At 39.0% G+C, this 22277-nt stretch overlaps 2 protein-coding genes across 2 annotated transcripts in view; both read left to right on the forward strand.

Annotated features, from left to right (window-relative positions):
* Nucleotides 1–16071, forward strand: part of LOC119425720 (F-actin-uncapping protein LRRC16A) — a 48023-nt gene extending 31952 nt beyond the window's left edge. The window contains exons 13-38 of the mRNA XM_037693264.1: nucleotides 627–730; nucleotides 873–950; nucleotides 1109–1185; nucleotides 1302–1406; nucleotides 3436–3505; nucleotides 4276–4357; nucleotides 4456–4555; nucleotides 5390–5444; nucleotides 5575–5747; nucleotides 6581–6649; nucleotides 6727–6820; nucleotides 7721–7819; nucleotides 7909–8037; nucleotides 8140–8262; nucleotides 8400–8575; nucleotides 9958–10045; nucleotides 10140–10298; nucleotides 11005–11071; nucleotides 11293–11549; nucleotides 11816–11916; nucleotides 12157–12694; nucleotides 12836–12878; nucleotides 13427–13606; nucleotides 13715–13852; nucleotides 15628–15783; nucleotides 15867–16071. Coding sequence (XP_037549192.1) covers nucleotides 627–730; nucleotides 873–950; nucleotides 1109–1185; nucleotides 1302–1406; nucleotides 3436–3505; nucleotides 4276–4357; nucleotides 4456–4555; nucleotides 5390–5444; nucleotides 5575–5747; nucleotides 6581–6649; nucleotides 6727–6820; nucleotides 7721–7819; nucleotides 7909–8037; nucleotides 8140–8262; nucleotides 8400–8575; nucleotides 9958–10045; nucleotides 10140–10298; nucleotides 11005–11071; nucleotides 11293–11549; nucleotides 11816–11916; nucleotides 12157–12694; nucleotides 12836–12878; nucleotides 13427–13606; nucleotides 13715–13852; nucleotides 15628–15783; nucleotides 15867–15994 — 3389 coding nt within the window. The 3' untranslated portion in view covers nucleotides 15995–16071. The remainder of the gene's footprint in view (nucleotides 1–626; nucleotides 731–872; nucleotides 951–1108; nucleotides 1186–1301; nucleotides 1407–3435; nucleotides 3506–4275; nucleotides 4358–4455; nucleotides 4556–5389; nucleotides 5445–5574; nucleotides 5748–6580; nucleotides 6650–6726; nucleotides 6821–7720; nucleotides 7820–7908; nucleotides 8038–8139; nucleotides 8263–8399; nucleotides 8576–9957; nucleotides 10046–10139; nucleotides 10299–11004; nucleotides 11072–11292; nucleotides 11550–11815; nucleotides 11917–12156; nucleotides 12695–12835; nucleotides 12879–13426; nucleotides 13607–13714; nucleotides 13853–15627; nucleotides 15784–15866) is intronic.
* Nucleotides 16072–17984: 1913 nt separating this feature from the next.
* Nucleotides 17985–22277, forward strand: part of LOC119425518 (secretagogin) — a 13165-nt gene continuing 8872 nt past the window's right edge. Inside the window, exons 1-5 of the mRNA XM_037693047.1 lie at nucleotides 17985–18054; nucleotides 18901–18971; nucleotides 20523–20618; nucleotides 21143–21232; nucleotides 22029–22085. Of these exons, the coding sequence (XP_037548975.1) occupies nucleotides 17985–18054; nucleotides 18901–18971; nucleotides 20523–20618; nucleotides 21143–21232; nucleotides 22029–22085 (384 nt within the window). The remainder of the gene's footprint in view (nucleotides 18055–18900; nucleotides 18972–20522; nucleotides 20619–21142; nucleotides 21233–22028; nucleotides 22086–22277) is intronic.

Raw genomic sequence — 22277 nt, forward strand, 5'->3', positions numbered from 1 at the left:
ATTTGTTTTCATGTTTGTATTTTTCATGTATTTTGTTTACTTTGTGTTTATTTTGTATTCATGTGTGCATTTTGTTTACTTTGTGTATTTTATTTTTACGTTATGTGTATTTTCTTTACTTTGTATTTTGTTTTCATGTGTATATTTGGGAGTGGTGGCGCAGAGGTTAGAGAAGGCGGGCCTGTGATTGGTAGATCGCTGGTTCAACTCCCAGTACCGACAACATCAAAATGTGGGTGGGATTGGTGAAGCACCCACACCTGCCTCCACCCTCATTTGCCCCACACTGGGCCCTTGAGCAAGGCCTTTAACCCCCACCATCTGCTCCCTCGGGCGCCTTAGATAGCAGCTCTGCTCCACACAGGGGGCTGTGGTAGCTCGGTGGTCTGTGGTTACATCAGGAAGGACATCTGGTGTAAAATAATCGCCACGTCTTCATGCGACTCAGTTCACTGTGACGACCCCTGAAGAAGGGAGCAGCCAAAAGAAGAAGAAGTTCTCAGCTTTCAATATAAAACTTGTGGGGGTACATGTTGTGGCTCGGGCCGTACTGAAGACCAACACTCCTTTCAGGTGGATAATAGTAGGTGGCTGCCATTCATGCATTCATCTGCGATTTGTTGCAGGTGTGAACAGCCTCTGTCAGGCGCTCTGTGCTAACCCTATGGTTGCAACGACGCTCACACACCTTGACCTTTCTGGCAACTCGCTCCGAGGCGATGACATTCAGGTATGGAGCCCCCCTCTTTAATAAACCTTAAGAAAAACCCTTACACTTCTGTAACTTAAACCTTTGTATGGAAAACAACTCCTAACTTTTTTTTTAAAGGGTCGTTTTACGTTTAATTTAAAAAAAAATTTTGTCTGAACAGCATCTGCACAGCTTCCTGAGTCAACCCAACCACCTGGAAGTTCTGGATCTTTCCAACAGCGACTGTTCCCTGGAGCTGGTAGGAAGTGCTCGCCGAGACACTTCTATGATCGAATGAATTTAAGAGCGATAATGTAGTTTTGTTGAGTCTTTAGACGGGTTATGTTTTGTTGTAACTGACTCAATCAGCCTAGTTTCTCTTTAAAATGATGTGTTTATGTCTGTTTCTTGTTCTAGGTGTGTGCTTCTCTGTGCAAAGGATCTTTAAAGCGTCTCTCTGTGCTCAACATGTCAAAAACAGTTTTCTCTCACAGGTGAGATGTCTCCAGTCATCCATCCATCCATCCATATAGTTGATCATAAATTGTAATTTCAGAATGTGCAAGCTGACGTGAATAAAACTCACTTGTTTCTTCTCGCACTCGTACAGGAAGTGTAAAGAAATCCCCGCGTCCTTTAAGGAGTTCTTCAGCTCTGCTCAGGCTCTGACGTCTGTCAGTCTGTCGGGAACCAGGCTGCCTCTGGAGGCTCTGAAGTAAGAATGGGGCCCGCTCAGACCTCCTTCGTCTTTCTGAAGTCTCCGTTTCGAGTCAACTTTTTATTTTTATAAGATAATTAACATTGACTGAGTTAAAGCAATGCAAAGTCTGATTGTTAAACTGGGACATAGTATATTTAAACTGTTAGAAGATGTTTTTAAAGCTTTTTCTCATCTTCACTGAGATTACCGTATTTTCCACCGTACACGTCGCACATCCTATAAGTCACATCAGTACAATTATGTCTAATAGAGTGAAAAAAATCCATAAATATGTCGCTTTGCCATATACGTCACATCTATTATGCATCACCACTCCTGCGTCCCGTTTCTTACGCGCCACCGCCGACAACCTGGAAATGTGGCCTGTGTACCAAAAATCGATAGGCTGCCAAATGGCGGCCATTGGAGCGTGCACAGGAAGAATTTAACCAGATTAACACTTAAAAACAATTATTTGTTTGCTCGAAATTATAGTAAAGGTGTGTCTCGGTTGAACTTTTACTTAATAAATGTACTTCAATGGTCAAATCAGCTGCATTTCGTCGGGGCGGCGCAGCAAAATGAAGCTGATTTGACGGTTGCTCCAAGTGAGCTGGACGAAGGTGGCATCTATGCGATTGTGTCATTAATAGCCACTTTTACCTATTACATGATACAACGGCATGCCATACAACTTGAGTGCCATCTAGCAGCTGAAAATGGTAGTGTTCAATATTTTTCGGTCAAAATGAATGAAAATGGTCGTATCTCAGTCAAAAATTGGATTATAAATATGAGAGAAAAAACATAAATAAGTTGCTTCAGCGTATAAGACGCAGGGCGTGTAAATTATGCAAAAAAATGCAATTTATAGGGCAAAAAATACGGTAATTGTTAAACTGGGGGATATTATATTTAACCTGTTAGAATATGTTTTAAAAGCCTTTTCTCATCTTCAGTGAGATTCAGCAAAGTTTACATGCTTGGTACAAACATCTCTCACACACCCTGAGCAGGGAATATTATTGGGTCGTAAAACAAACTAGAAGTGGATCAAAGGTCAATTTTTCCCCCTAATTTGAGCAACATCTTAAATCTGGTTTCTGCAAGCACAACTTTGAAACCTACTGAGCTGCCAAATCCAAATAATCCAGACTTAGACTTCTGAGGTGTTTCTGACATTTTAGTGTTCCTTAATAAAAAAAAATAGTTTTCATTTACTTATTTTAAGTTCTTTCGTTTTCATTTAAGACTCTCAAGGACCAAATGGGAATAATCAAAGGGTCACTTTAGGCCAGGGGTGTCCAGTCTTGGTCCTGAAGGGCCACTGTCCTGTTTTAATTGTAACCCTGATCCAACCCACTTGATTTAATCCAACAATGTTCAGTCACGTCAGCTGGACGGTTTCTTTTTTCCTGAGGCGTTTCGGCTTTTATCCAAAGGACTTCTTCAGTCCAAGGAGGCACAAATAAACTGGAGTCCCACAAATACCACACTCCTAAAGTGGAAAAACACAGCTTGCTGGTGATAAGATGGTTTCTGGGGCCCGCCCTCTCCCCCATCAACTCCTCTGAGGCAGTCATGCCAACATTTGTACCTGGATTTTTGGGCATGAACTTTGACACTTGATTCCATGTTTAAATTATCTTGTCATGTTCTGCACAGGTCTGCTGGTCCCCCTCTCACTCACATCAGGTGTGTGGGAGCAGAGGCCAAGGATTAGACACGCCCACTTTAGGACCATATATTGTATGAGTTAAAGCTTCACAAACTGAAAGACCAGAACAAAAGTTAAATTATAAAACACTCTCAGATGGAGTACTGTGACAGAAACTAGAATAATGCAGACAACAATAAGGCTCGAGTACCCCCCCCCCCCCCCCAAGTAGTACTATGTTTTCTTGCTGTAATGGTTCACATGCTATATTCTTCCTAAATGAAATGTAATCTTTGAAGAAAAACCTTTGACTGTGTCAAATATGTTTAATTTAAGTGTTACTGACCTGTTAGTCGTGTTGAAGCTGCCTTGATTTGTCGTCTGCAGGGCGTTACTGCTGGGCCTCGGCTGCAACCCAAACCTCAGCGACGTGTCTTTGGACCTCAGCTCCTGTGAGGTGAGACCACACCTGCGTGAAGTTTCTGTCAAACGTTTGTGCTGGTTTATGAAGCAAAAATTTTTGTTTGTGCAGCTGTCATTTTAAAGATATTAATAAAAACGTTTCCAGAGGTCATCAAAGGTCAACCAGCCCTCCACATTTACAAAATTTTAAAAAATGGTGTCCGTAAACTCTACTACGTTTGAGCTGCTTTTGCTTTGGACATATTACTGAAAGTTTAAAGGTAAATAGATCAACCAGCCCCCTCTGCCCACCCCCGACCCTAACCCTAACCCAACATGAACATATTTTCGTTGACCTTTGATGACCTCTGTAAACTTTTTTAATTAATATCTTTGAAATGATAGCTGCACAAACGAACATTTTTGCTGCACAATCCAACACAAATGTTTGACACCATTTTTGTTAGATTTGAGTAATGTGGGGGTCGGGTTGACCTTTTGACCTTTAAACTTTCATTAATATCTTCAAATCAAAAGCAGCTCAAACGTAGCTGAGTTGATTGACACCAATTTTGTCTGATTTGAAGAAAGTGTCGGGAGATGGTTGACCTTTCACGACCTCTGGAAACAGAACATTCGACCCCAATTTTGTTCGATTTGATGGGGGGGGGGGGGCAACTTCACTCACATGTCAGACCACTCTGGACTTCAACATTATGTTTAAACACTTTTTACTGTATGAATCCACACAAATTCAACCAAGATATTAAGGTAATAAGATATTAACCAACATTTTGTAAAACTGTTTTTTTTTTTTCCTCCCAGCTGCGTTCAGGAGGATCCCAGATCCTGGAGGGTTGCATCGCTGAGATCCCCAACATTTCCAGTCTGGATATTTCCGACAACAGTGAGGACATTTTAGCTTCCGTTCCAACATCTTCGTCTGTCCTACGTTAATTTAATGGCGCTCGTGGCTCATTCGTGTTTTTGTGCTGCCTCCCTGAGGTTTGGATGTGGATCTGACTACTCTTCTTGTGTGGCTGGCCAAGAACCGCTCCATCAGACACCTTTCATTGGGCAAGAACTTTAACAACATCAAATCTAAGTGAGTGGATATTTAAGTTAAACAATCAATATTGTAAAAGAGCCCAATATTTGTCTATTGTAACTAGACCTGTCACGATAACAAATTTTGCTGGGTGATTAATTGTCTTAGAAATTATTGTGATAAACAATAATATTGTTTGAAATTTGACAGTAATTATTGTCAAATTTAAATGTTGGTTAATTTTTGTGTGTAGTACTTTTTTTTACCACCGGATGGCAGTATAAGACTGTTTGAACCAAAGGATGGATAGTGAGGGAGCGAACAGCGCATCTCTTTTAGAAAAATGGGAGGGAGGCCCATTGACGTGACATGGGCTGTCTCTCCTTCCTTTGTTTGGTTCTCAAAATGACGGATGCTCAGTGTGGTTTGAGCTCTTTAGCATAGCATTTGTCATACAAAGCTTTTAATAAAAATTTAAAAAGTCTGTACAAAAGCTCTCAGCTTCTTTTTTCAGAGAAAAACAACTTTTTACAAGAGGGCACAGGTTTCCACGTGAATTTGGGAGCTTCGACAAGACGGAGGTTTTTTTTCCCCGAGGTCAGCCTGTTAGCTTAGCTCGTAGCTTAGCTTCTCAGCTTAGCTGCTTTTAACGATCCAAAAAACGATTTTGGACGATTAAAATGGGTTTTAAAGAGAAAAGAGAAAGGGAGGGATCATTGAAGAGCGCCAGAGTTTAGCCTTTTGTCATCCAGTGTCTTCAGTAGAAAGAGACACGAAGAAACGATAAAGCTGATAAATGAAAATGAGGTTTATAATTTTCGTTTATCATGCGATAAATTGATTTATTGTTTATCGCAACAGGCCTAATTGTAACACATTTTCTCTCTACAGAAACGTTGCTCAAGTCCTTGACAACCTGGTTCACATGATTCAAGAAGAGGACTCTGTGAGTGATTTATTACTTTTTTCCTCCTTATGAAAACTACGCTTTATCCTTTTAAAAATTATTTCATCATCCTGTTTAAAATACACATCCTCTGATGAACAACATTAGTAAATTGCTACGCTCTTTGCAGCCGTTGACCTCGCTGTCCCTGGCGGACTCTAAGCTGAAGGGCGACCTCTCCATCGTCCTCAACGCTCTTGGCAGCAACACCTCTCTGACCAAACTGGACATCAGTGGAAACTCCATGGGTGACATGGGGGCCAAGATGTTAGCCAAAGCCCTGCAGATTAACACAAAGCTCAGGTGGGGAGGGAAACGGAACGATCTTTACCTCGTTTATTCAAAGCGTTTATGGTTTGCAGGTTGTTAAAGCCAAGATAAACCATTTTTAGGCTGTTTGTCAGGAGCTCAAAGGTTTAGTAACGTACTTGCCGCCGTACATGTCACACCGCCGTATAAGTTGCATCAGTCCAAATATGTCTAATAAAGTGAAATAAACTTAAATACGTCTTTTCACCGTATAAGTCGCATATATTACACGTCACCACTGACAACCCGGAAACGTGAGCCGGTGTTGTGCCATAAATCGAATGGCTGCCAAATGGCGGCCACAGGAATGTGCATGGGAGGACTTTAACAAGAATTTAACAACGCTAATACTTAAAAACAATTATTTGTTTGCTTGAAATTATAGTAAAGGTGTGTCTCAGTTGAACTTTTCCTTAATAAATGCACTTTAATGGTCAAATCAGCTGCACTTCACTTGGGCGGCGTGGCGAAATGCAGCTGATTTTACATTTTCTCCAGGAGTTCCGGAGCAAGACGAAGGCGGCCTGTATGGCAAGCCAATTGTCTCATTAATAGCCACTTTTACCTATTAATGAGACACTTTGCTTGCCTTAATGGTTGAGGGCCCTCTAGTGGCTGAAAATGGTAGTGTTCAATATTCTCCATGTCAGAATGAATGAAATTGTCAGAACTCAGCCAAAAATTTGTTTATAAATATGAGAAAAAAACATAAATATGTCACTTCGCTGTATAAGTCTCAGGCATGCTAATTTATGCAATAAAACGGTGACTTATACAGCGAAAAATTCAATAATTGAAAACGCTCTCTTTGGTTTGTGTGTCTTCAGAACAATAGTGTGGGACAGAAACAACATCAGCCCTCAGGGTTTACAGGATGTAGCTGCTGCTTTAGAAAAGTAAGTTAAATTCATCATATTTAAGAATCCAACATGAGTTCTGCTGCTCACTCTAACTTCTTTGTTTTATCTGTCAGGAACTACACCATTCGCTTCATGCCTGTTCCCATCATGGACGCTGCTCAGGCTCTGAAGGCAAACCCAGAGAAGACGGAGGACGCTTTACTAAAGGTTTTTAAAAGGCTCTGTTTTGTAAATTGTCGCCTTTAATTAATACATATCTAACAATAATTCTGAAAATGAAGCGTTTTTTTTTTTTTCTTTATATGTCTGCCCATAACTTCTGATCGACTCGAGGTAATTTAAGAAAAATTCATGCATCATTACTGGACGGAGTGCCACAAATATTTTTTCATTATACCAGCTCCATGGTCAAGGTCACAAGTCAAGGTCAAAGTTACAACAAGGTCTTTGATTGTCCAGGTCATAACTTCTAATCCCCCCAAGATAATTTATCAAAACGTGATGGGAATTTGCACCACCACTACACGACAAGTCATAATTTTTGTCATCACCCCAGCTCTAAGGTCAAGGTCAAAATCAAGGCCAAAGTTTATACAAGGTCTTTGCTTGTCCAGTCCATTGCTATAGATTGCTGTTTAATGGTTTATCAATGGGCTTATAATGTCAATGTCACTTTTATTTATACAGCACATTTAAGAACAACAATGTTGACCAAAGCGCTTCACAAACAGGAAATCAGCAAAAGAATAAATAAAAGATCAAACATTAAACACAAGTATAATAAAATTAGCTTAGAACAAACTAAAACAAGAAAATAACGTGAGGTTCAGATGGAACTTAAATCAAACGAGTTAAAAGCCAGAACAAAAAAGTGATTTTAGACGGGATTTAAAGGACGGTACGGACTCTGCAGAACGAGTATCAATGGGCAGATTGTTCCAGAGTCTCGTGGTCCATCCTTCTAGTTCCTGTTAAAAGACGCGCAGCAGCGTTCTGGACTAACTGCAGGCGATGGAGAGATGATTATTCCAAACCAACACATGAAGAGTTGCAGTAGTCCAGTCTGGTATAATGTGCCGTGTGCTCTTGGTTCTCATTGTCTTGCAGATGGAACAGTACCTGCTGAGGAACCACGAGACGCGCAGATACCTGCAGGAGCAGGCGTACAGGCTGCAGCAGGGAATCGTCACCACCACCACACAGCTGGTTGGCAAACGTTTATCTACCAACTTTAAATTGATTTTCATGCCAGATGCATAACAAAAAACAATTCTTAACTTTTTTTTATAATTCAGATGATGGACAGGATGTGTGTCAAGGTGCAGGATCATTTGAACTCTCTGAGGTTCTCAGAAACCATCTCCATTCAGGAAGACGTGAAGGTGGCAGAGAATCTCATGAAGGATGCTAAAAATTCCAAAATAGTAAGAAATAAAAAAACTCCACCGTTCTTCCTCAATGTGCATCCAAACTAAGCTCTGGACAGAAGTTACACATATTTTCCTTTGTCTTGTGTTTTATTCCAGTTGCTCCCCAACCTTTACCACCTAAAGAGTGGGGGCTCCAGTGGTGCATGTGTTGGAGCCATTCAAGAAAAAATAAAGTCAATGGCTTTAGAGGTGGCAAGAGTGATGGACGAGCAACTGCAGGTACCATTAAAAAAAATATATATATCAACAATAAAATATAATCTGCTGTGAGAACACCCAGTAAAGTCTGAGTTTAGCTTATATATACATAATAAAAAATTTAATGTGAGATTCAGACTATGCTAACTACTCTTTAGACGATGATGGTGTCCATGGTGGATGCTGCTGAGGAACTGTGTCCTCACGTGATGAAGAGGAGCAGCCTTCGCCAGGAGCTGCTGAAGACCGGTGCAGGGAAGATGACGATTCCCCCCAGCTTCGTAACCACCACGTTCATGGAGCAGTCGGGGGTCGACATCATCAATAAGATCAGGTGTGTGTTTTAAACAGAGCAGCTCAGTTAGTAAAATAACTTTATCTATAAAGCAGGTTCAACAAATCCAAGGAATTCTTCAGTGACCACATTCACACTTAGTGATGCCTCGGTGCACATTGTCAGCTCAATGAGCCTACATGTTCTAGAAATGTGTCGCTCAGGGTGGCTGCATGTTGGAGTAACTCTGTTTCATTCATTCTGAGTTATTGCTTTTGAAAACTAAAATTCCTCTTTTGTCTGGATGTAAATCGCTTTTTTCAGATGATTATTTCCTCTGGTATCAGGTGCTGTGCAGCTGGAAGGATTTTTACTGAAACTTTTTTACTTTTGGGCATTTGTTATGATGTGTAACCATGGCTAGGTGTTATTTAACAACCAGGAGCAACTGATTAACGTCTCAAAAGCTCAAATACCTCAACTAGAGCCCCAAATCCCAAAGGAGTTGAAAAGGAGGTGCCGTGGATGGATTCCTGTCAACCTGACGGAATGTAAAAATAAACAAAAACAGGTAACACAGCTAAAGAGCTGCCCAGGAAAGCATCCTTACCAGATGCCCGACCCACCTCAACTGGCTCCTTTTGATGTGGAGGAGCAGTGGTTCTACTCCGAGTCTCTCCCGGATAGCTGAACTTCTCACCTCTAAGGGAGAGTCCAGCTGCCCTGCAAAGGAAACTCATTTCAACTGCCTGTATTCATGATCTAATTCTTCTGGTCACTACTTAGAGCTCGTAGCCATAGATGAGAGTAGGAACTTAGACCGATTGGTAAACAGAGAGCTTTGCCTTACAGCTCAGCTCCTTCTTCACCACAATGGACCAGTACAAAGTCCACAATACTGAAGACACTGCACCAATCCGTCTGTCAATCTCACTCCATTCTTGCTTCACTTGTGAACAAAACCCCAAGATACTTGAACTCCTCCACTTGAGGCAGAACCTCACCCTTGACCTGAAGAGAGCAATCCACCTTATTCTGACTGAGGACCACAGCCTCAGATTTGGAGGTGATGATTCTCATCTCAGCCATTTCACACTCTGCTGCAAACTTCTCCAGTGAGAGCTGAAGGATCACGGCACGAAGACGCCAACAGGACCACATCATCTGCAAAGAGCAGAGATGGAATCCTCAAGCCGTTGAACCAGAATCCCTCCGCCACCTGGCAAATTCTGTCCTTAAACGTTTCGAACAGAATCTGTAACATGGGCAGCCCTGGCAGAGAATGGCAAATCCCAATGAGATCACAGACTTCTTTTATAGATTATTACTCCTGATAGATTGATTGAAGCTCACTAGCTGGAGAGTTTTTCATCATTTCATCATTTTCAAATGTTTTCCATTCTTTTTATTCATGTTTATCTTCTGTTTTTCTGTGTAAACAGTGAAGTGAAGCTTAGCATGGCGTCGTTTCTGTCCGATCGCATCGCGGATGAGATCCTGGAGTCTTTGTCAGCATCACAAAATAGTCTGGTTGGTGTCATTTCTCTGTATCTACTTTTCCTTCTTTTTTTTGGTTAATCTATGTCTTCATTCATCCCTTCTTTCTTGTTCAAACTGTCTCCAGGCAGATCATTTGATCAGAAAAGATCAACCTCTTCATCAGGATGCACAGATCGAGACAGAAGTTCTGGATGAGACAGTTCTACAGCCAGCGAACCATGATAAGGATCAGAAACACAGTCGAGACCAGAAACACATCCTGGATGATATGGAGTCCTGCATGGTAAAAGTGTAACTGTTTCTCTGAATATTTGTGATCATGGCAAAGGCTTTACTACCATATTTTCTAGCTTATAAGTCACAAATTTTTTGCATAGATTTGCCAGTCCTGCAACTTATACGCCAAAGCGACTTTTATACAATTTTTTCATATTCATAATGCAATTTTTGACTGACTCTTTAAATGGTCATTCACACTGACATGAACCGGAGTAAACATTACCATTTGCAGCCACTAGAGGCACAAGAGGGCCCTCTGGGCTTTTGACAACTGCCGTTAGGCGTATATGTTGTTCCTGTACCGCTACCCCCACTGCCCCACCTCCAAACATTGACCATTAAAGTGCAGTAGGAAAAAGTTAAACCGAAACACACCTTTGCTATAATGTCGAGCAAACAAATAATTGTTTTTAAGTGCTAATCTTGTTAAATTTCTAAGAACTCCAACAACGAGTCCTCCCATGCACGCTCCTGCAGCCGCCATTTGATTTTTGGCACAACACCGACACACATTTCCCAGGGGTTAGCGGTGACGCATAATAAACGGGACTTGTACGCCTAAGCGACTTGTGTTTTTTTCATCTTCATGATGCTTTTTTGGACTGATGTGACTTGTACTCTGTAGCGACTTATACGCCAGAAAATACGATACGTTGATCTCTGAGTGAAAGCTGTGATCTCACTTAAAATAATTTGCTTTTGATCATTAGATGACTCCTAAATCTAAGAGGAAAAGTATCCTGGTCAGAATGCTGCGACCCGTATCGGTGGCATTTGGTGAGTAACAAAAAAACATTAGAATGTGCTTCATTACCTCAGAATGCAAGTAAATAAGTATGTTGTATTGCTAAAGCACATTTAAACAAAGTAGAACTACCCAAAATGCAATATAAAAGGTAATCATAAGAAAAGACTACAACACACATATTTTGACCTTTCTATTTTTCTATACTCACATTCATTTTAACTTATTTTTCCATCTTCTCTTTGACCAACAGAGATGGAGTTTGATCTGGACAAAGCTCTGGAGGAGGTTCCAATCCATATTGAGGACCCCCCTCTTCCCTCTCCGCCTCCTCCTTTACAGACACCGGACAGAATGTCACACTATGGAGATCTGCCCCCTCCCTTGACCCCAGCAGATGCAAAATCCGTGTGTTTAGGCGAGCTGCCCTCTATGGAGCACAAGACTCTGGATCATTGCACCAAGTTCCGTCCAAAACCAAAGAAGAGAACGAAACCCAGCAGAGCACCAGTATGGTTCCCATCTAAAAATATATAATCATCCCTGTAGCTATTTACTATCATTTACAGCAATTGGAATGCATTCTCTTGTCAGTAGATTGTATTCCCCCATTTGACTGTTAAAACTGAACCATGATTTGAAAAGTTATTTTAACATTGTTTTTATTTTTAAATTAAATTTAAATTGTTTGTTTGTTCATAGCTTAATATAGATGCTAAACAGTTCATTGTTATATTGACTTTGGATAACATCACTTTATTTCTTCTATTATTCAGAGGGAGGCCACTGGAGGCTCTGAGCAGAACGGCATGATGGGAACGCTGGATGAGGGTTTAGACGACTTCTTCACCAAGAAAGTTATTAAACTCAGTTTTAAGTTAGTGTCACTCTGAAACGTTTTGTTTTTTTATTCAATTTGAAAACATAAAAGAACATTACAGTGTTTATAATTTTCAAAACTTCACTTCATAAAATTGCAATACAGGCTTTTAAATCGGGTAGTCTCCCTAAACTGGTTTAACAAAAACAATTGGAAGTCATCTGCATAAAAAGTAACAAAATTCTGTTTTTCGTGTCACTCAGTTTTTGTTTCTGCTTTATTTTGTATATTCTGCAGACTTCCTTTGGTAAAAAGTTCATCCATCAACACTCCAGATGCAACAGATAAGAAACGGGAATCCAGGAAGAGTGGCTTCTTTAACTACATCAAATCCCGGACGTCCCGCTCAGAGAAAAGCCACGGAGCTGCCTCCATCACGCCACCTAAACTGTCCCTTAACACTGCAACACATCCTTCTGTCACCAGCCCTGTCATTGAGGAGACCACCCCAACATCTCCTAACCCGCCAGTTAAATCGCCTACCACTGTGGCAGAACCTCACCTGGAGCTCCACAGGGCACTGTCCTCGAACCACACAGATCCTGAGAGGCATGCACACCCAACTGTAGACAAACCTGCTGTGGAGGAGGAGGAGAAGAATGGGAAACATAAGGAGAATATGGAAAAGACTGAAAACACTGAGAAAAAGGAAAATGTAGAGAAGAAGGAGAACCCTCACGTACACCGCCACATTGGTGTTCCTGTAATGGGAAAAGACCTGCTGGCTGAGATGAAGGCCAGGCAAGAGAGGACAAGGCAAATGACTGAGAAGAAGGTTAGAATCTATAAATCATCTAATTTATTATTAGGACAAATATATTGTTATATGAGTCAGTTTTATTTCATAATAATAATATTGCTAATAAAATGTTCAGTGAGTGTTCATTCAGTGGAGCAAATGTTTTCTGCCTTTCAGTCTGATTCGACATCAGGACCTGATAAGGTGGACGCACACAAACGTGAGTGTTTGATTCTGTTAACCGTACACACTGGGTGCACTTTTAACTTACTTTAAAAGTTTTTTTTATTACAAAAAAACAACAAAGGTTTGGAAAACAGCATTTTTCTCAAATCACAAAAAAATTATAAAAGAAAATCCTCCAAAATAAAAAATAACAAATATGTTAAAACGCAACAAACTTAACAAAACTTGATTTTGCTCAACCAAAATTGTGAATAGGCATCACATAAAACAACTACAGTAAATGGAATAAAAAGATGCTTTTCTTGTGTTTTCATTGTCTTTTTTTGTTGTTGTTGTCTGGTAATATTTATTTTGCGTCTGTTGTTTGTCAAATGGTTTGTTTATTATTATTTTTAATAATCTGTTTCTAAATTATTCTGTTTACTGTTCTAATTATTTATTTTTTATTTTTTGCTGGGTTTATTGTGTTCTCTCTGTTTAGTTAATTTCTGTAAACTATTGAACGGGTGGTTTCATTTCCCACATTAGTTGGTTTCTCTCCTATCAAAAGCTCTAATTTGCCTCTTTATCATTTTCCTGCAGCCAAGTCCGAAGTCCATCCTGTTGTCCCACTGGACACCGAAGACTCCAAACCAGAACTTATTCCCAGATCCAAACCACTGAGCATCATCCCCAAACCAGCCCCGAAAGTCCCGCTGGTATCTCGGACATCTGGACCCTTCAGTCCAACAAGTCCCCGATCATGCAGCTTCTCTGTTCTTGGTGAGAAAGAAGATACTGTAGCTATGAACACACCCAGAGCGCTCAGATTACATATATGTGAAATTAAGAACCGATCAGTTATTTCACTAACATTTGTTTGTGTTTCAGATGATTCTGTAGAGACTCCAGCAGGGATCCAGTCTCCCAAAGCGCCACTTCCTGCTCCCCGTCTGAAGAGGGCGTCATCAGAGCAAGACAGAGGGAGCACAAGCAGCAGCTCTGCCGGACCTCTGTCTCCAATCGACGGTTACTATCTCCGTTTGTCCAGTAAAATATACATGTAGAGTGTAGCAGGAGAAGTGAATAATAATCGAAAGCAGGGCTATTCAACTAAACTGCTCAGGGGACCAGTTACTGAAAGCCAGCAGCTCGGGGGCTGGACATCCAGCAATTAAAGTCATTATGTAAATAAACCAAGTTTTACAATGATTACATTTGTTTGTGTTATTGCATTAAATCATAAATGCAATAAACAGAACCCAAATCCCAGAGCCAAAAATTAAATAAATAATTGGTGAATTCATTGGTGGACCGGACTGAAGTCACCTGTGGGCCGGAAATGGCCCTTGGGCCACCAGTTGTATAGCCCTGATCTAACACATTAACAATTAAATGATAAAAATCTTTCACTTTAAAATAATCAAACATTGCAGAGCAAATAGAAAAACAGTTTAAAATGATTTACATCACTGAAAGCACAGAAAAAGCCACTGAGAGGAAATAAAGCTGCTAAAAACATAACGGCCAATTTAACAGGTGACCAGATGTTTAATGAAAGCTTTCAGGACGCCTCCACACGCCTCACAGTACGTCTGAGGCAGAGGTCCATCAGACCCGGAGCAGATGCGTTCAGGCCCAGCCTGTACTTGATACGTCCAAATGTCTGTGTGTGTGTGAGATTTTGTACTTTGATGCTCCACTTGTGTAATTAACACTTACAGGAACTCGTCCTTCTCTATAATCAGAAAGGCCAATTGTCTTTCTTAATTGTTGTGCAAAAAGATGTGATTTTAAAATCACATGGACAAGAAAAGAGAATTTACGCATTTTAAGGGAATGCTTATTGTACGTTTCACAAAAACTGTCTCTTGTGGGTTTCAGTTATTTAGGTGGTAAATAACTGCAAAAGAACTTTGGTCAAAAAAAGTCAAAGTTTAAATTTGTTAGGTAATTAACTAGAGTAAATTAAGATTTTTTTTAAATAATTGTACAAGACAAATATATTTTTTAACATCGTAAAGTAGTTTAGGTGCTTAAATTTGTTATCATTATAACAATAAAGAAAGCTAAAAGCTAAAATTAGCAAATGTGGAAAGCTAAAACTAGCAGAATTGTAGCTAAATGCTAAAATCAACAAAACAGTAGCCAAAAGCTAAACTCAGCAAAACTTGGTCTTCTTTGTCGTCGTTGTCGTATTGTTGTTCTTGTTCTTGCTCTTGTTGTTCTTCTTGTTCTTTTTCTTGTTGTTCTTCTTGTTCTTATTCTTGTTGTTCTTGTTTGTGTTGTTCTTGTTGTTCTTGTTGTCTTCTCCTTCTCGTTGTTGTTGTTGTTTGTCTTCTTGTTGTTATATGTCTTTGTCTTGTTGTTCTTCTGCTTCTTGTTCTTCTTTTTGTTGTTGTTGTTCATCATCTTCTTCTTTGTTTTGTTGTTGTTCTTCTTGTGTTAATTTATTGGGTAAATAAAGTTTTGTTAGAAATCAAAATCTTCTATTTGTTCTTGTTCTTCAAATTGTTTTCAAATTATGACGAGATCTTTTGCATTTTGTGAGGAACAAATGTTGATCAAGTTAAATAATTAAAATAAAAGGTACAAATAATAATAAGTCATAGCAGTGTTGTCCTGAATGAAGTGAACATGTTGATACAAGAATGGCTGAAATAGCTTCAATTTGTGCTGAAGTGATTAGTCTAAAATTACACACCACAAAAGAAAATAAACTATGAACAGATAAATAGATTTAATTGATTGTATCTGTTTATTGAAATGTTTATGAACACATGTCTTTCCTTTCCTTCCTGTAGTTGAGTTTCCAGCAGATGGGGACGCCTTCGAGCAGCCCATCTCGGGTACCGAGCCTGGCTCCGGCAGTCAGAAGTGGTCATCTCTGAAGCGCTCGTCCTGTCCTCCGCTGGCCAGGGAGGACGACCGCGAGCGTGCCAAGTCCCTTCCAGCCTACGGTTGGAGCTCTCGTGTTATATTCTAGAGTCTATAGCTGCTTAATTTGACAAAACTAAAGTTTTTGCTTTTCTTGTCTTTCTAGTGAGGTCTCCTTCTCAGACAGAGACTGAGCTCAGAACAGCTGAAGGAGAGATTCCCCATCTGACCTCTGACCTCAAGTCCAACAACAAATCTGAGGACGAGTCCAGTGACGACACTCCTTCAGTGTGATTCATACCGTTTTTTAAAACCCTGTCCCTTCTACTCTTATCAACATTAAGAAGACGGGATAAACGATACCGGATAAAACAAAAGCATGAATTTTATTTTTTGATCAGAGCATTTATTGGATTGAACTCTGGTGTATTTTTTTGCACGTGCTCTGCTGTTTTTGTGAACCTGCCAGCGTCACAACCGCCATTAGCATCTTTGTTCAGGGATCAAATGGCTCCATTAAGAGCCCATCAGATGGGTTTTATCAGGTACAGAGGCAATCTGTGGTTCATATTTAAACATAAAGCAATAAAAATCTCATTTTGTTCAAAGAACCGAGGAGGATGAACCCGACTTGTTTACTTGTAACAATAAGTCAGACTGAAGCTGTCGTGTTTTATTTCCATTCTACTGTAAGATACAGCCAGTTGAACAGCTCAAATATCTGTTTCATATTCTGTGACACATTCGCTCAAACAAAATGTTTATTATTTATTTGAAAATGGCAATGCACATTTATGAACAAGGAAAATATGCCAGATTTAACCATCTGTAGTTTCTATCAGGTTGATGGTAAAATGCATACAAGAGGAAAAGGATGAAATAAAATGTTGCAAAACATCAACTGCAAGTAAAATAAACTGAAAGAGAAAAGAAATGCACATACACGTGTTAATGATTAGGATTAGAATGAATGAAAGTAGGGGGTAAGCTATTTAAAAAATATCTAATTTGAGACAAAAATAAAAGCTTCTGGTTATAAAGGTCAAGTAAAAATATCAACCAAAGATGATCTGCAATTGTTGAGTTCAAGTCTTTTCAGTCTTTCAGGGGTTATGTAAACAACTTGCTGCTGCTTTCATGTTATAATTAACAAACGAGCCCCGTTGACTGTAAAATTTCATCTACTTCCACTTTAAACATTGATCGAGTCTATAAGGGTAATTCTAAACATCAGCAGTGGCGGCTAGGCTGCTTAATTTCTTTAATCAATGGTTTATTTCAGGTTAAATGCAAGTTATGTATCCTTTAGATTTTATTAAAGCATTTAAATTATTTTAAAACTCAATACTTTAGGTTCCCAACTCTGGTCCTTGAGGAATGCCGTCCTGCATGTTTTGCTTGTTTCCTTGATTTGAGTGAATGGGTGATTAACAGGCTTCTGCAGAACTTAAGGAAGTAATATAATCACTGAATCAGGCATGCTGGAGTGTGAAACAACTGAAACATGCAGGATGGTGTTCCTCAAGGACCCGAGTTAGGAACCACTATTTTCGGTAAGAACTAGTTAGTTTGTGTTGTGGCAGTTGGACTTGTTATTTTCACATTTCTGCCACCACAAATTCACAACTGTTCCCTTTTAAAATACCAAGTTAGTTCAGATATAAAAGTTTTTGGTCTTGTATTTACACCTGACTCAGCTGCTGTATCCCCACTACCTGCGTTGTAACATTCTGTTCCTCGTGTACTGCTGCACTTCAAAATGTATTATACATATTTGTAAATATGTACTAACATAAGTTGATCTGTTTATAGAATGTGTTTTTGTTTGTTTAATGCAGAAATGATGTGATTCATGTTTCACGAGAAGAAGATGTGATTACTGAGTTTAAAAAACTACTGATGGAACTGGGTGATGGTTTTATTTTATTGGGATTTTTTTTCTTTTTCAGTTGAAAGTAGATTTTATTATTTGTCGGTGATCATATTATTGGAAATGTGATGTCAAGCTGTCAGATATTTTTGTATGTTTATCCCAAAGAATACAGTCTTTGGTTTATACCAATAAACTGAGTTAATGGTCACTCTCAGTCTTAAAACCCGCCTCCGTTTTGTTCTCTGCCCTCCCCTCATGTATAAAGAGGCTCATTTCACTGACTTCAGGCTTAAGAAGCAGATTTTACTGCAGAGGAATATTCAATCTGTAGAAAGAAGGAGCTCAGAACACCTTTTATTATTTCTTCATTTTGTTTTCATAAACCGGATCTTTGGACTGCGCAGCAGCACCATGGACAGCGCTCTGGACCGACTCGACGCCGCGACTTTCTTACAGATCTGGCAACATTTTGACAAAGACGGTACAAAGTTTAGATTTTTAATGCTGCATCTGCTTGTGAAATATGTTGCCATAACTTTTATTTTACCTGCTGAAATAGGAAGCATTTTTTTTTTTTGTATCTGAACCAGCAGCATTTTGGAAAATAATTTATTTTTGAACCTGCAAAATAGTAACATTAGTTGTAATCATTAGAATGCATTGCTATGTTAATTTAACTTCATTTTAAAAAGTTAAAATATTAATAAAGCTGTTCTTTCCAAAATAATAAAAAAGGAAATTTCCAAAATAAATAAATACAATGAAATTCAGCTTTAAATATTTTTAAAATCCTCTATGAAATAAACGTTCCTCACATTAGTTTCTTTAGTTAAAGTTGGAGATTTATGCACAGAAACGTTTGTTACAATTCTAACATTATCTGCTTCCCATACATTTGATCTGTTTTATGTGTAAAATATTTGCATGTTTAGCAGTAAACAAAACTTGTAAACCCTAAAACTATTGGTCAGTAATTAAATCTGTAATAACTCTTTAAAAACTTTATTTTACTAATTTTGTCTCTGTCATTCTTGGTCTGCTCTTATAGAGGTTTTAAAAGCTTAATAAAACCATATTGCTGCATCAATAATTAAATAAAAATATTTTCGGTCCACAGAATCTTACAATGGATGAAATTCCTCAGTCCCAAATATTAAAAGTGTTTTTGAAATATTTGATCAAATGAATGTTCTCGTTTTGTTTTTCTGCTATTTTACTTTTTATAAATCGTACATTACCGTATTTTTAGAGAACTTGTAGTGACAAAACTTTTTTTTTTTTTTTTATTGTTCATGTACATCAGTTTCATGTTTTCTGTGATTTCTAGATAAAGGTTTCATCGAAGGAAAAAAACTGGAGGACTTTTTCAGACACATGCTGCAAAAACTTGGAATGAAGGTAAAGACGTGAGATTAAATCACAGCTAAAGAGAAGCAGATATTAAATAAATTTTAAAAGCATGAGAGCCTCAGCAGTTCTTCACTTTAGCACATCACTGTCATTTTTATTCGTTCTGCTGCTGCTTTGGTTTCTAGAATCAGAAAAAGAAAAAACCTTATTATCACTGCACCGAAATACAGTGAGTTTATGTTCGTACAGTCGTCCGAAAGATGGGCGGAGTGCACGTTGCTGCTGCTACAAGAGCACGGCATCTGATTCTTTATCAGAATACTTTTTTTTAGATAGAAAAAGGTAAAAGGTCATGAGGATGGATAGTGGTTTTACATAAAGATTTTTTTTACATCTTGTCCTATCAGGACACTATTTGCAACATAAAAAACTCTACCAACAAGCACAATTATAAACATATTAAATTTGCATTTGACGACAAGACGTTGAGATTTGTCCATGAAGCACTTTCAGATAGACCGTAGTCCTGATGATGTTCAGCCACTTCTGATAAGCCTGCACAGATGCTCCCAGGCGGGGGATTGAGCTAGACAAAACTTTTTCCTTAGTTTACCCATGACCCAGGAGAAATTTGATAGTCGACCCACATCCGAGGCCAAACGGGGGAATCAGATTCAGATAAGCCACAATGGTTGATTTTTTTCAGGCAGACTGTTTTTTCTTGTCAGCCTTGAGTCCTGCTCATACTTTCCAGATTGGCCAGATTAATGGGCATGCCACTGATTTGTGCTATAAGCCTTCTTTAAGGTCGACTCCAACATGTTGGCGGGTCCTAGAAGCCGTCAGTGGCCTGTGATTCTCACAAATCGCGTCCATCGTACGATTTAGCTCGTATATCAGCTGATTTTGAGTACTCGTAGCATGAACCAAACCTTCACACAGACTCAGAAGTTTTGTCATGGCCGAAACTGCTGCCGATGTCTTCTTCATAAGTTCAGGGACCCGCCGATGCCAAAAAGCAGAAACCCCGCTATCATGAATCCAATTATATAAACGTCTTCGGCGTCCTCCTGAGACAAAACCAAAAGACACATCAGCTCCCACACCCCCCACGGATCCCTGATGTATCCTGCAGCGTGAGTGTCGGCAGGACATGAGGGCTCTCCAGGACCCTGTCGTTTTGTTGAAAAGATTTTGTCGATTGCGTTGAAAGTCCTTCTCACCAGATCCATAATAGTATTTTTTTCATTCAGAAGACGTGTACCAGGAGCTCCGAGACACACACAGAGAGCAAATGTAGGAGGACGAGGAGAAGGTGTCCGCCTTGAGCAAGAGCCAGAGGAGAAACAATAAAAAATGTGAAATGTGGGCACAACAGAAGTACCAAATTTATTCAAAAGAAAAATCCAAAAGTGCTTTTTATTATTATGGAACATAATATTTTTGATTACAACCATAAACATTTATTTATTCCATATGTACAGTTCTAGTTTTAGCTGCTCTGGTTCTAGTTGCTCAGTTTATTTCAGGTCTTTGTTTGAGGACTGCATTGTTGTTTACGGGACGCTGCAGACGTTGCATACAAATGTTGTTTTTCAGAAAGAGGAGATAACGGAGGAGAAAACAGGAAAACTGAGAGAAAGATTCCCATCAGCCCACAACGCTGCGGCAGGTGGAAACGTTCAGATCCAAGAGGTACGACTGCAGCTCCAGAACCGCTTCTCATGTTTCTGTTTACATTTGTTAATTTTTCAGCCACAAACAGTCTGCACATGTGTTGAACATGAGGTTCTCTTAGATTATGATCCAAAGTTAAGACCATCAGAACAGAGTTTAACTATTAGTCACGTTCTTTAATTGTTTTATTTTTCTTAATAATCTTTCATTTAATTGTTTAATGTTCAGGCTTCTGTTTAATACACCATATTATTTTACATTATTAGTGTTTAGCATATATCTTAGTGTATATCTTAGATCCTTGTCTACTGTTTCTTTTTTTATAATTTATATTTTTGCTGTTTTTGTGTGTAACTGGGACCTTGGGTACACAATTTCATTCCACCTCACCACATGTGATGCGAATGGCAATAAAGAATGTTGAACCTTAATTGTTTGGTCAATGTCTTTATAATTTATATTTAAGCCAAAGACAATATGTATAAAATAAAGTTTTCTTCTTTAAGATAAAACAAGTTAAAGGGGAAACTGTCTCATTGCAGCTGGCCACCATGTTGCTGCGTGAGGAGGAGAACTTCCTGCTTTTGTTCCGCAGAGAAACGCCGCTGAACAACAGCGTGGAGTTCATGAGGGTGAGGCTCCGACACCTGCAAACAAAGTGGGATCAATAATAAAAATAAAGAACGACGTGAGGAAGGATTTCATTTCTTCAAAATCATCAATTTTTACACAGAAACTGAATAAAAAGCTGAAGAAAATTCAGAGAAATTGGGATTTTCCATGTAAATGCAAGTGCTGAATGATCGCTGAAGTTTGATGAAAAAGCTGAACTGAACTGTTCATTGGAAAAAAAATGGAAAGTAGTAGCTAAAAGCTTAACCTAATAAAAACCTTAGCTAAAAGCTAAAATTAGCCAGTTGCTAAAGGTTAAGATCTGCAAACCAGTAGCTAAAGGCTAACCGTATGTTAAATGCTAAAATGAGCAAAACCATAGGTAAAAGCTAAAATCAGTAAGACATTAGCTGCAAACTGAAAGTAGCAAAAACACTTTCTACAAGTCAACATAAACAACAGAATCTAAAAGCTAAATGGAGATAAGTGATGAAATTATCAAAGAAACAAGTAAAAGTGAAATGGAGCATAAAACGCCAAAAATCAAGCAAACCAAAAATGTTGATTTATTATTTAAACAATGAACTTTTTACTAAATATGTGTTAAAACTTTATTTTACAGTATGATTGTAATGTCTCAGAAGTTGCTCTGCAGCTAAAAATTGATCAAATATAATTTTCTCTTTCCTTTAATTTAAAATAAGCAATAAATTGATACACGGTACATAAATGAATGCCAAGTTCAAACTTTATGAACATTTATGCTGAATGTTTGATGTAAATATTCTATTGGAGACTTTTCTTTTACTGTTGTAGATCTGGAGGAACTATGACACAGACAGCAGCGGCTACATCTCAGCCAACGAGCTCAAGGTAACGAGTCGGCGAATTGTTTAATCTGCCAAAAGAAGAGTTTTCATATCCTCTGTACATCCCAAGATGTGCTGTTTTCAAAAGCATTCTGGCAACAATATCCATCCATTATATTTGACCCACTTCTTCCTTTCTGGGTCACGGAGGTCACTGGTACCCATCCATCACCCTGCGAGAGGCGGGGTACACCCT

This window comes from Nematolebias whitei, chromosome 19 (assembly GCF_014905685.2).
Source record: "Nematolebias whitei isolate Nwh7 chromosome 19, NemWhi1, whole genome shotgun sequence".
Classification (NCBI taxonomy): domain Eukaryota; kingdom Metazoa; phylum Chordata; class Actinopteri; order Cyprinodontiformes; family Rivulidae; genus Nematolebias; species Nematolebias whitei.